The sequence below is a fragment of the Mugil cephalus genome, chromosome 23 (assembly GCF_022458985.1).
Source record: "Mugil cephalus isolate CIBA_MC_2020 chromosome 23, CIBA_Mcephalus_1.1, whole genome shotgun sequence".
Lineage (NCBI taxonomy): Eukaryota > Metazoa > Chordata > Actinopteri > Mugiliformes > Mugilidae > Mugil > Mugil cephalus.
This window is the reverse complement of record NC_061792.1, coordinates 11,906,091-11,918,145: the sequence shown is the minus strand read 5'-3', so window position 1 is coordinate 11,918,145 and position 12,055 is coordinate 11,906,091. Positions and strand designations below refer to the sequence as shown.

The 12,055-nt window shown below is 48.5% G+C and overlaps 2 protein-coding genes across 3 annotated transcripts; one reads left to right on the top strand and one right to left on the bottom strand.

Annotated features, from left to right (window-relative positions):
- The first annotated feature begins 2,601 nt into the window (after positions 1-2,601).
- On the top strand, positions 2,602-4,353 carry n6amt1 (N-6 adenine-specific DNA methyltransferase 1). Its single transcript, XM_047576644.1, has 6 exons — positions 2,602-2,988; positions 3,094-3,180; positions 3,259-3,349; positions 3,542-3,625; positions 3,712-3,853; positions 3,936-4,353. Exons 1-6 carry the CDS (start codon positions 2,852-2,854, stop codon positions 4,049-4,051), a joined length of 657 nt encoding a protein of 218 aa, XP_047432600.1. The 5' UTR covers positions 2,602-2,851; the 3' UTR covers positions 4,052-4,353.
- gart (phosphoribosylglycinamide formyltransferase) lies at positions 4,161-11,875 on the bottom strand. 2 transcript variants are annotated; one of them, XM_047576611.1, is made up of 23 exons: positions 11,795-11,875; positions 11,508-11,616; positions 10,358-10,507; positions 10,183-10,278; positions 9,919-10,093; positions 8,915-9,026; positions 8,756-8,824; positions 8,552-8,677; positions 8,332-8,419; positions 8,178-8,263; positions 7,922-8,090; positions 7,595-7,826; positions 7,316-7,410; positions 6,856-6,965; positions 6,582-6,780; positions 6,235-6,486; positions 6,009-6,161; positions 5,654-5,857; positions 5,365-5,526; positions 5,145-5,275; positions 4,905-5,046; positions 4,679-4,794; positions 4,161-4,583 (listed from the first exon to the last, which is right to left on the bottom strand). In XM_047576611.1, the coding sequence occupies exons 3-23, from the start codon at positions 10,500-10,502 to the stop codon at positions 4,401-4,403; spliced, it is 3,045 nt and encodes a 1,014-aa protein (XP_047432567.1). In that variant the 5' UTR covers positions 10,503-10,507; positions 11,508-11,616; positions 11,795-11,875; the 3' UTR covers positions 4,161-4,400. The 2 variants fall into 2 exon arrangements, with proteins under 2 accessions (XP_047432567.1, XP_047432568.1); XM_047576612.1 differs by lacking the exon at positions 11,795-11,875 and having other exon boundaries at positions 11,508-11,628.
- Positions 11,876-12,055: the final 180 nt, after the last annotated feature.

Here is a 12,055-nt window from a genome sequence, read left to right as displayed (position 1 = left end):
TAGAGGTCAGGAACATTGTCCCTGCCAGCTGTTTTAATGCTCAAAAAAAGCACATCTGGGGCGTGATAAGAGTCTGTTATATGTGACCTGTTGAGTTTTGTCTTGCACTGGTCATTTGTACTATTGCAGTGCAGTAAACTCTGACGACCTGAAATCAGTGCTGGCGCCGTTCATTTTCCTTAGAGTTTTCCTGCTAATATGGCGGCGTCAACATAAAAGTCATGTGACGTCCAAAGCTCAGTAGCACTACACAACATGACAGCTGAGTGGAGTCAGAAGAACCTATACCTACAATGTTGAATGTAGTTTCATGTTATTTCCACTTATGACTTACTTCTTTATGGGAGAGGATTCTTGTTTTTTAAAGTCAAAGTAGGCATCCTTTGACCAATTACTACTCATAGACACACAGCTGGGTTCAGGTTCAGGTTCAGGCTCAGGCTCAGGCTCAGGCTCAGGTCCAGGTCCAGGTCCAGGTCCAGCAGAGTCTGGTCTGTGTTGCTGCTTTGTTCTTCAAACCAGTACACACATTTGAGTGACAATAGCCGTAATTACAGTTCAGAGCTCTGACATGTAGAAGAGACATGGACACTAAGAGATGTTCATCTCACCTCTGATCTCCGGTCTGGTTCTCATGTTCTCCACTCAGAGTGGTTTTAGAGGGAGGGACTCCCTCCTCTCTGTCCTCACACTGATCCATGCTGCTGGATTCACATCAGCTCACACACACTTTCTACCTTCACCTGCAGAGGAAACACAAATCATTCACCTGAACATCAAATCCTTGACATCATTTCTGCTGTAAAAACATCAGCTGCTCCTCCAGCGACTGGTTCTTATTTTCTATTTGATATACAAGTCAGACAACAGAGACAGAGGCTCTACTGTCAGTACTACGGCTATTCTAATACTAACACTACTGTTTTCTACTATCAGTCCACTAGATGGAGTCATGAAGCTCCAGTGAAGAGAAGAGCAGCAACTCAGTCACCAAGTATGCAACTTCATCTAGGACTTTCCATTTTATTTTGAAAGGTCCTGCAGTATCTCCCAGTATTGCTCTACATGATGGTTTTATACCCAGGAATAACACAGCAGACAAAAAGCAAATGCTGTAGATATTGTTTGATTCCAGGAAATTAATAATCAAGTAATAATATATCTTGATCTTTGAACACAAGTATGATCCAAGCCATAGATTTGCATCACAATAAAACCACAAAATGAATTCAATTACGTGAACAGGAAAGGAATACATGCACATGCACTGGTGAGTTACTTGAATCTGTGTTTTACCTCAGATGGAAGTTTGTTGTCTGCAAATTCAAGTTAATTCAAGTTAGCTCACATACACACTTCACTGCCTACCATTATTCATCTGAACATCAACCGAATCCATGACATGATTTCAGCAGCTCCTCCAGTGACTGGTTCTTATTTTCTGTTTTATATCAGGGACTCTACTATCAGCTGTTGTTGATCAGTCCTCAGGCACTTCATCTTGGACAATGTACATCTTCTATTAATGTAACAGATCAGAAACAGTAAGAAGACAGTGTAGGTATTAAAGTCTGAAACAAACCAAGCTAACAGATCAAACAGTTCAAAATTACAATTCTGATTTTACCTCAACAATAATTTGCAAATAAATGATCCCTCAGCTCTGCAGTGTGAATATAATGACACAGAAAGTCTGATCTGTTCTCCAGAGCTCAGGCTTCATTCAGCGGCTCCTCTCCACCTCCTCCACAGGCTGGTTCAGGAAAATCTCTACAGCTGATCTTATCCAGGGACTCTGATAACAAACACTGACTCAAAATGGCGACTATTCAGAGTTTAACCTTCTAATGTTCTCAGCTCTGACTCGGTCAAATAACGTGAAGTATCGTCAGATTTCTACAGGAAAAGCTACTGACATCTGATGTTAAAAACTAAAACATTGCAAACTGCTGACATTACCTTCAGATGCAGGCTTACAAAGAGAAACGCGACGAGACCAGCGCTGATGACAGTGAAAGTAAATTGAAAGCTCAAACCACCCAGCCAAGCGTTTTTCAGGACCCTGTAAATCAGCAACACGAATTTATTGGGTTATGTGAAGTAGAATTGCACAAAGTATTTATCCATAAGCTGTATTGTAAATGTGTGGTTTCCAGTAGCTCTCTGCTGTCGTCGTTTCATGTAACCCCCCATGAAACAGCCCCCATTATTCATCCCCCAACATATTCTTATTTGCACATGATCATTGAATGCAACTAAAACTCGGAGGTACTTTAATGGAGTTTGACAATTTTAGGCATTTAGGCATATATTGAATTGTGTCCTGGGTACATTTAATCTGTTGCATGTCATAGTAGTAGAGATAGTACAACTGTGTATTTGGGTTAAATTGGGTTAAAACTATGTTTCATGTTTGTTCTAAACAGCATTTAAGTGAATGGATTTTAAACTTCGACCAACCTGCTGCACTGTGCAACATATTCGCCTAAATACCGCTTCAATATGCAATATATATTCCTAAAAAATATATACTTTTAGAATACGTTAACACTTTTACGTCACCAAATCCGGCTACACGAAATCAGCGGCGAAGAAGAAAACTACGTCACTGCGTTGTTGACGTAAACCCGGAAGTGGATTTCGGGGACCTTTCTAGCTCTGGTTTGTTTTTACTGCCAATTTGAGTCCAATATTGAAAAATAACACGCTTTAAAGTCTGTGCACTCTGTTAAAAATAACTCACTTCGTCCTGCGGCAGGAAATAATACATGAATTAGTGTAAAATGTCCCACGAGAACACGGTTCATTAGGATCTAAACATTGTTGCGTCGGGGAGCAGATGTGAGCGAACATGTGTACGAGTTACCCCACGCCAGTTTACTCCCACGCAGGACGAGGAGTTTTCCAAGATGTTTACGAGCCTGCGGAGGACTCTTTCCTCCTCATTGACGCTCTGGAGAAAGACGCCGAGCGGCTGCAGCTGATGAGGTCGGCGCGTTTGTTCGCCACGTTTTCCTCCTTTTCTTCTTCTCTGGTGATTTTGTTTTGGTGTTTTCTCCGGTTTTAATGTGTCCTTCTCTTCACTGATTGCAGACCCTGTGTGTGTTTGGAGGTGGGCAGCGGCTCAGGAGTGGTGTCCGCATTCCTGGCATCAGTAGTCGGACCTTCATCTCTCTATATGTGAGTATTTCTAACATTAATCAGTCATAGAGGCATGCAGGAGAAAAGGATTTGACACCTTTTCATGTTTCTGTTCAGTTGCACTGATGTGAATCCTGCTGCAGCTCGGTGTACAGCAGAGACCGCGTCCTGTAACAGTGTTTCCCTGCAGCCGGTCATCACAGACCTGGTGAGATCTTGCTTCACTGTGCATGGATTACAACATATGGGTCATCATATAACAACTCTCCTGTAGCCTTCACGTTAATGCCATGGATTTTCCTGGAGAAGTTAATGACGAAACTCATGTTAAATTCATTTAACCTTGCAAAATCATGAAGCTCTACTCTAAATGTCTCACAATTTCCGTGCCTTCCTCCAGGTGGAGTGTCTTCTGCCTCAGCTGTGTGGAAAAGTGGACGTCCTTCTCTTCAACCCCCCTTATGTTGTCACGCCGTCTGAAGAGGTGAATCTGCTCGGTTCACGTATGTTAAGTTCACACGTGAAACGTGTTCTCGTGGCGTTATTCTTTTTTTTTTTTTTTTCTTCCAGGTTGGCAGTAGAGGTATAGAAGCTGCCTGGGCCGGAGGGGAGCGAGGCCGAGAGGTGACCGACAGATTCCTTCCCGCGGTAGCGCAGCTGCTGTCCCCCGCAGGGTTGTTTTACCTCATTACCATCGCTGAGAATGATCCAGGTTTGTTGCGTATCTGCGTTTCTGGAATGATCTCCGATGAAGCAAATCACCTGGATTTAATTGCTTGTTTGTCCCTCAACAGAGGAGATCATACGCTCGCTGGTCCGATATGGCTTGAAGGGAGAGTCCTGCTTATCTACAAGAGCCGGGAACGAAAGGTTGTCTGTGCTGCGCTTCCACAGAAGCAAACAAACGTGAACTGCTACTAAGAAATATCGGATTACGACGAGTTCCGGGACATTTTTGGGATCTTTCTTTTTCACAATTCTACAAACTAATATCAGAGAAGAAGAAAGATAAGAAGAAACTCTGTGGTCACCCAGACAGATTTAATAATATTTTCAACTACGCAGACATACAAAAAATGATAACACAACCAACATCAACCCCCACCCAGACAGCGTAACAACAGGATCCCCATGCCTCTTCTCCATCTGGAATGTAGTGTAAACTGGAATGTTGGATGCTTTTGTAAACAGTAAATGTGTTTTCTACTCGTCTTTGTTAGCGTCTCTTTCGTTTCTGGTTAATGTGTTGTTGAGCTGGATCACTTCCAGACGATGTGTCCGTCCTCCGACAGCCTCACGGCGCCGCTGGCCACCAGCTCCAGAGCTGCGGGGAACGCGCGGTGCTCGGCCTCCCTGATCCTGTCCGACAGGCTCTCCTCCGTGTCGCTGCCCAGCACTGGCACCGCCTCCTGGACGATGATGGCTCCTGCGTCCACCTCCTCCTGAACGGGTGGACAAAAAAAAAAATATATAAATAAAAATAACAACATCCGTGGAACGAGTGTAAAACATTTCACTGTTAAACCTTTCAACTTACCGCTACGAAGTGGACCGTGCAACCGGCGACCCGTACTCCAGCCTGCAGCGCCTGCTTCTGGGCGTTCACCCCCTTGAATGAGGGCAGCAGAGATGGGTGGATGTTGAGCAGCTTCCCTGTAACGACATTAGCAACACATTCAGACGTCTCCTCTCCACACCCGTGTTATTATTTATTTATATATATATATATATTTTTAAACGCAGTCCAAACAGCATCTTCACACCGTTCCACTTCTTGACAAAAGTTCCCGTGAGGATCCTCATGAATCCAGCCAGACAGACCAGCTCCACCCCAAATTCTTCCAGCACGCGGTCGATGGTGCCGTCGAACTCTGCGCGGCTCCCGTACAGTTTGTGGTCCACCACCTGGTCGGGGTCAGACAGAAAGTAGAGCTTTTATCATCTTTATGTCCTTAAATAAAAAAAAATAAATAAAAAAAAAGCAAACTTCTAATAATTCTCACCCGTGTCTGAATACCAGCCAGCGATGCTCTCTTCAGGCCCTGAACTCCTGGTCTGTTGGAGATGACCACAGCGATCTCTGCCGAGCTGGACGGACGCTTGGCCTGCTCTATCAGGGCCTGCAGGTTGGTGCCTGGAGGGTCACGGGGTTTTGAAAGTAACACGACATTAACGCGCGAAGCTGCAACTCTCATTTTCGCTCCCAACTAAAATAATACACACCCGTGCCGGAGATGAGAACAGCTACTCTCATCCTCTTGTGTGGCGTGATGCCGTTGCCGCGGCAACCTCCGTTCCGCTCGACCCCGGGCTCTCCCCCTGCGGCGGCAGGCCCCGCGTTCAGCAGGCTGTGTTTCAGGTTACGGACCACCACAGTTTCCGCTCCTGCGCGAACACAGTCGACAATTTCTGTTCACCGGCTTTGTTTTCCCCGCTTTTGTTCTTGTTTTTTTTTTTTTTTTATCTATAATTGCCTGTCCAACCACATCACTTCTCTTCTACGGCGTCTCACCAGGCTGCTTGTGGGCCAGCGAACCCACGATCCAGGCCTCTTGGTGAGCTTGGAGCTGACGCAGGACCCTCTGAGCATCCGGGGGGGCGACCACCAGCACCGCCCCCAGGCCGCAGTTGAAGGTGCGGGCCATCTCCTCCTCGCTCAGACCCCCTTCTTTGTGGAGCCAGGAGAACACGGGAGGGATGCTCCATCGAGAGGCGTCTGAGTCGTGCGTAAACGACAAGTACAACAACTAGAGTGACCTCCACAGCCTCCTCCCAGCAGGAGTTCCATTACAAGATGCAAATGGCCGCTAACGTCAACATTTTTTTTATGCTGAAGCTGCGAATAGGTCTGCGTGCTTTCATCTCACCTAAATCCACTGCCAGCTCCTGGGGCAGCACCCGGGGGATGTTCTCCAGGAGCCCCCCACCTGTGACGTGAGCGTAGGCCTTGACAGCACCGCTGCGCAGAATCGGCAGGAGGAGGCGGCTGTAGATGTTGGTCGGCGTCAGCAGAACCTCCCCTGGAACGAGGAAAGCGGTGTTTAATTCTCTGGGCGTTGGTTATTTATCTCTGAAATTAAATTAAAAACCCACCGACGGTTTGTCCCGGCTCGCCGAAGGGAGCCGGGGAGCTGTAGCTGAGGTTGGCCCTCTCCAGGACTTTGCGCACCAGGCTGAAGCCGTTGCTGTGAACCCCAGAGGAGGCCACTCCGATCAGGAGGTCGCCCTCGGCGATGTCCCCCAGCCGGGGCAGCAGGGCCCCTCGCTCCACCGCACCCACGCAGAACCCGGCCAGGTCGTACTCTCCGGCGGCGTAGACGCCCGGCATTTCTGCCGTTTCCCCACCTGCGTGTGGACGAATGTGGAATAAAGTTAACCCTTTTTTTGTAAAAAAATAAATAAAAAAACTAAACCATTAAAGGGAAGTTGCGGATCGTCACCGAGCAGAGCGCAGCCAGCCATCTCACAGGCCCTGGCGATGCCGCCGACCACCGACGTGGCCACGCCCACGTCCAGGCTGCCGCAGGAGAAGTAGTCGAGGAAGAAGAGCGGCTCGGCGCCCTGAGCCAGAACGTCGTTCACGCACATGGCCACCAGGTCCTGACCAAGGCCGCCGTGCTGCCCGCACGCCTGCGCGATCTGGCCATGAAAGAAATAAAACTCAGAGCGACGGCAAAAGACAGACGGCGCGAGATTAGAGGGCTGAAGTCGCACCTTGAGCTTGGTCCCGACTCCGTCCGTCCCAGACACCAGGATCGGGTCGACAAATCCCGCCGCCTTCAGATCAAAGAGCCCGGCGAAACCCCCGAGTTCTGCATTACACCCTGAAGAAAAGACGAAAAGAAGAGTTCATTCACACTTTTCCTAGTTTGTTTTGCCGAGTTTTTCTTAAAAGAAAACAGAGCGTTTACGACTGTGTTCCTGATAATGGATCAATTTGTTCCCTAATGAGAAAAGGGCTCCAGTCAGCAGCTTTAAACCAGGACAACAACTTATTCAGCCTCATGAGAGCTGTTAGATTAGAAATGGCACGACGGTATTAAAACACAATTTCCTCCCCGGCGTCGTTTGTCTCTGACACACGACCTCTGAAAGATACAAGCGTCCAATCATTACTTCCGTGTACTACAGCGTGTTCCTCTCCCGGTTTTGTCGTGCGTGAGAATGAAGTTACCGGCTCGGGAAGTCGCCTTAGCCAGAGGTTTGATCATGTCCACCAGCTTGTTACCGGCAGCGATGTCCACGCCGCTGTCCTTATAGGTCAGACCTCTGTCAGAGACACAGGGAGACAACGCTGAACCCACGAGAAGATTCCCAGGAAAAACTACTTCCAGATCAATAAGAGGAACGACGCAGATATATCCAAAATCAACTTTATTATTCACAAAGCGTATAAAAATGGAGAGGGACAGGAATGTTTTTTTTTGTGCATCTCGACCACATTCACACACACCTGCGTCGGTTCAGGTGGGCGATGGCCCGGTGGCCGATGTCGCGTCGGTACACGGCGCCGGGGAAGCCGACGGCCGCCACGCCGCGATTGGCCGCCTGCAGCGCCGTCTCCAGGGACGACCCCACCGCCGTCACCGTCAGCACCCGCCCGCCGCTGGAGACCACGCCTCCGTCCTTGAGGGCGGTGCCGGCGTGGAAGACCTGCAGCCCCGTGTCCTGGAGCTGGGACAAACCTGAGGGGGGACGCGATGCAAAATGATATTTCTAAATAATAATTTAATTTAGTATAGAACACATGTATAATAATAATAATAATGGCTCCCCGTACCTGTGATCTCCACTCCTTTCTTGTAGGAGCCGGGGTAACCTGCGCTGGCCATGACCACCGTCACCGCAGAGCTCTCCTGGTGCCACACGGGGGCGCTGGAGGCCAGCTTTCCGTTCACCGTGTTCAGGATCACCTCATACAGGTCGCTCTGCAGCAGGGGCAGCAGCACCTGAAACGCAGCCGCGGCCCGTAAGCAACGTTTCACTCACGGGGGGAGGAGACACCGAGACAGACGATGGACATGAGCGAAACGCACCTGACACTCGGGGTCCCCGAAGCGGCAGTTGAACTCGAGGACCTTCGGCCCCTGCTCCGTCAGCATCAGCCCCGCGTACAGGACGCCTGCGAAGCAACGGATGAGTGAGTAAATAATGCGGGATTAAAGATGACGCAGAAAGGACGTCACTTGCCCACGTAAGGCGCCCCCTCCTCCCTCATCCCGTCCACCGTCTTCTGGAGGACCGTCTCCGTGATCTGCTGCAGCAGCTCCCGACTCACCTGAGACAAACAGGAGCTCATTAAACATGCAACATAAAAGAGGAAACGCATCGACTTGTGTTCATTATCTAGAAGTAGCACAAAAAAAACTTTAATTGGCTTTGAAGTGTGTTTGTGTCGCTTCCCCAGTACCTGGGGAGTGGGGCAGTAGGCCCCCATGCCGCCGGTGTTGGGGCCCTGGTCACCGTCCTGCAGCCGCTTGTGATCCTGGGCCGGCGGCATCGGCGACACCGAGTGGCCGTCACTGAAGCACAGACACTAGGAGAAGAAGAAAGGATCACGTCAGGGTTGTTTAAATGATAAAGAACGAAATTAAAAATTCTCTAACGCACTCACAGACACTTCCTCTCCCTCCAGGAGCTCCTCCACCACCACCGTCTCTCCCGCAGACCCGAACGCTCTGTCCTTAAATGCACAGTAGACACAGCAAAGCGTTGACGCTGGAAGTCGGACTCTTTAAAAGGCAGATAGAAGGAAGAGAAAGACGTCTCGCACCTTCATGATGTCCATCACGGCCCGACACGCCTCGTCCTGATCCCGCGCCACGATCACTCCTTTCCCCGCCGCCAGGCCGCTGGCCTTCACCACCAGAGCCGGGAAGTCGGCCCTGGAAGGAGCCGGATAACGAAAGAGCCTCAGAAACGGACGCGGAGCAGATGCTGCCGTGCTGGTACAGAGCGGATTTTTATTTTTTTTTTTTCGTGCACCATTTAACATTCGCACTGCACGCGATTGTTTCGGGAGCCATATGGATGGAGGCTGTCGGAGCAGCAGCTGTTACTTCTGCCCGAGACGCGTCATCTGACCGGAGACGTGACTTTTCTTGGTCGGGAAAAGTGAAAGCGCAGTTTAATCCGTCGGAAGCTCAGACCATTAAGTGTATGAAATAAAAACCAGACTGAAACCATAAAATCCCAAAAGGAAAATTTTTAGATTTTTCACGGTGAAAACCACCATGTGCATTTTCATACAACTATTAACAACCACTGACAAAACTATCAGGTGTAACAATAACTTAATAGTTTCTTGCTTCTGTCTCTTTGGCTGCAGCCACTCCCTCAATTTTTCCCTCCCCATTAGCAACCGTTTCCTAGCAACACATCAATTCCTGATTCCACCAATAGGCAAGGGGCTGTCAGGTTGTTTTAAGCTTTCTAGCATTTGAAGCTGGCTAGCAATCTCCCCTTGCTAGCCAGCTTCAACTTCATGGCAATATTCAGGAAAAAGTTGACGTGAATTATTTATATTAAGTCTAGTTTTACTTCACCTAGCAACATGGTTTGAAAACTGGCCTATAGCTTGAAGTTAGCCCTTTCTATAAAAGTTTAAGCAGAGAGTCAGTGATGCTGCGTCTCGCTGCTACGTCGTCTTAAAGTGTGACTTGGACGCACCGGCGCGTCCATCGACTCCAGAGGGTTAAGGAAATTTAAAATAAAAAAAATATATATAAAAAATGTCTAATCAACCAAAGATGAAGACCTATGGTTTAGTGTACTGACGTGCGGATGTAGCTGCAGGCCTCCTGGGGGTCAGTGAAGGAGCCGTAGCGTGCCGTGGGGATGCCGTGCCGCTCCATGAAGGCTTTGGAGAAGCTCTTACTGGCCTCCAGCTGAGCCGCTTTGGCCGAAGGTCCGAAGCACGGGACGCCGGCCGCCGTCAGGTCGTCGACGATGCCTTTGAGAGGACGCGGCAGGGGAGGGAAAATTAAAATAAATCCCGTCATTGGAGATAGAAAAACAGTTAAGAGGACACTGATTGTTTACCGGCTGCAAGTGGAACCTCGGGTCCGACCACCACCAACCCAACGTGGTGATCCTTGCAGAACTGAGCCAAGATGGCGTGGTTACTGATGGACACCTCTGCACGAAAGGACAGAATCACCCCATCAGGTCAACGAATTCAAGCTCCTGACCTGTTTTCTTAGTCTAGTTTTCTTACCAGAGTTGCTGATCTTCCCGCTGCCGGCCGTCCCTGCGTTCCCCGGCGCCACCAGGACCTGCTGGACCTGGGGCGACTGCGCCAGCTTCCAGGCCAGAGCGTGCTCCCGCCCGCCGCCGCCGACCACCAGCACCCGCTCGGCCATTGCACCTGAACGATTCAAAAAGGGGGTGGGGTGTCACACCAACCTTCAACCGCCGTTAATCGCCCGTAAAGTCGCGTTTAATTGCATGCAAAGATTGACCTATAGCAAAGGGAGTCTGCTAAAGCCGCGAGGGCGCGCTGACCTTTCCTCCGGCCCGGGGCCCTATATTATCTTGTAACGCCACACTAACAGGGATGCAATCAACTAGAACAAAAACACCAGTCAACAATTACATGCTGTGGTCACCAGGCAAGGCTAAATCACCAGCAACTGGAAGGAAGGGCTCATTTGCATTGAAAAACAAAACCATTATCAGCGGGATGACCCACCACAGCTTCAGTCTCCACTCTCGAAGCGGCTGTGATTTAATCATTTAGTGTGTTTGAAGGGATTGACTGATCACTCAGTGGAAGCCAATGCTCCTTTTTTAACCTGAAGAGACACTCAAAAAGGAGGTCAGAGTTCAAACCATCCCGATCTGCACTGAACCCGCAACCTTTTAAACTCTTAACTCTGAGGGTTGTGCAACCCCACAGAGGCCTGCGTGTGCAGATGCGATGGGAAAAGACACAAGACCTATGCACAAAGGGACGAGTGTTGCACAGTGGGTGCGCATGTTCCACAATTAAGTCAAATCACCGGCTTTGATTGAAATCACTCCGCTCACGTGAGTCACATGTCCGGCTGCAAATTAAATGCATGAGCCAGAAAACGCATGTTGCTTTAAGATATCCCACTTTAGACACTGCTAAGCTTGTGGTGTTTTCCTTTCTTATCACAATGGAGATGAATGAGCTCCTATATTAAACACAATATATATATATATATATATATATATATAAAAAAAAACTGCACATAAACAGATGCAAATGTTCGTCTGTGTGCAAGTAAGTTTTTACCTTTTAGTCACTTTATCTTAGCTATCCGGCTGTTAACTTACTTTAGCTTCGGTAGCATACGAATGTGCAGAGAGGTGGGCGCTTAGCATCAAGTTTAAACACTCACCTGTGCGTGTTCGTGGACGTGTGAAGCAGGAAATAGACGGAGCCCAGTGCAGTGCAGGACACGACAGGACAGGAGTCGAGATGTGAAGCCTCTGCTCCCAGTCTGCGGACTGACGCAAAGTCTGTTATCACATCACACTCACACATTATTACGCGAACCACGTGGATCCTGTTTAACGCCGCTGTGAACTACACACCGAAGCTACACACAGTTAGCAGGGTCACTTTACAGGGCGACAGAGCGTGAAAACAGTGGCATAAAGTTGGACATGCGGGTCTATTTCTTACCTTTTTCTGTGGCGCGAACTAATTTGGTGCAACTTTTTGGGACTCTTCGACTTCCTCGGGGTGTAGCTGTCAGGTGCATCATGGGAATTGTAGTTAATTAGTCATGTTAGCTGCTAGCCCCAAGCGCAGGTGATTAAAAAAATAATAATAATAAACTATAATTTATAAATATACTAGTCAAGTACAGTGCTATATATTTTATTTATTTAACCATTGAAATGACAGGAACTCGATTAAAATAAATAAACGATAGAAAATGCA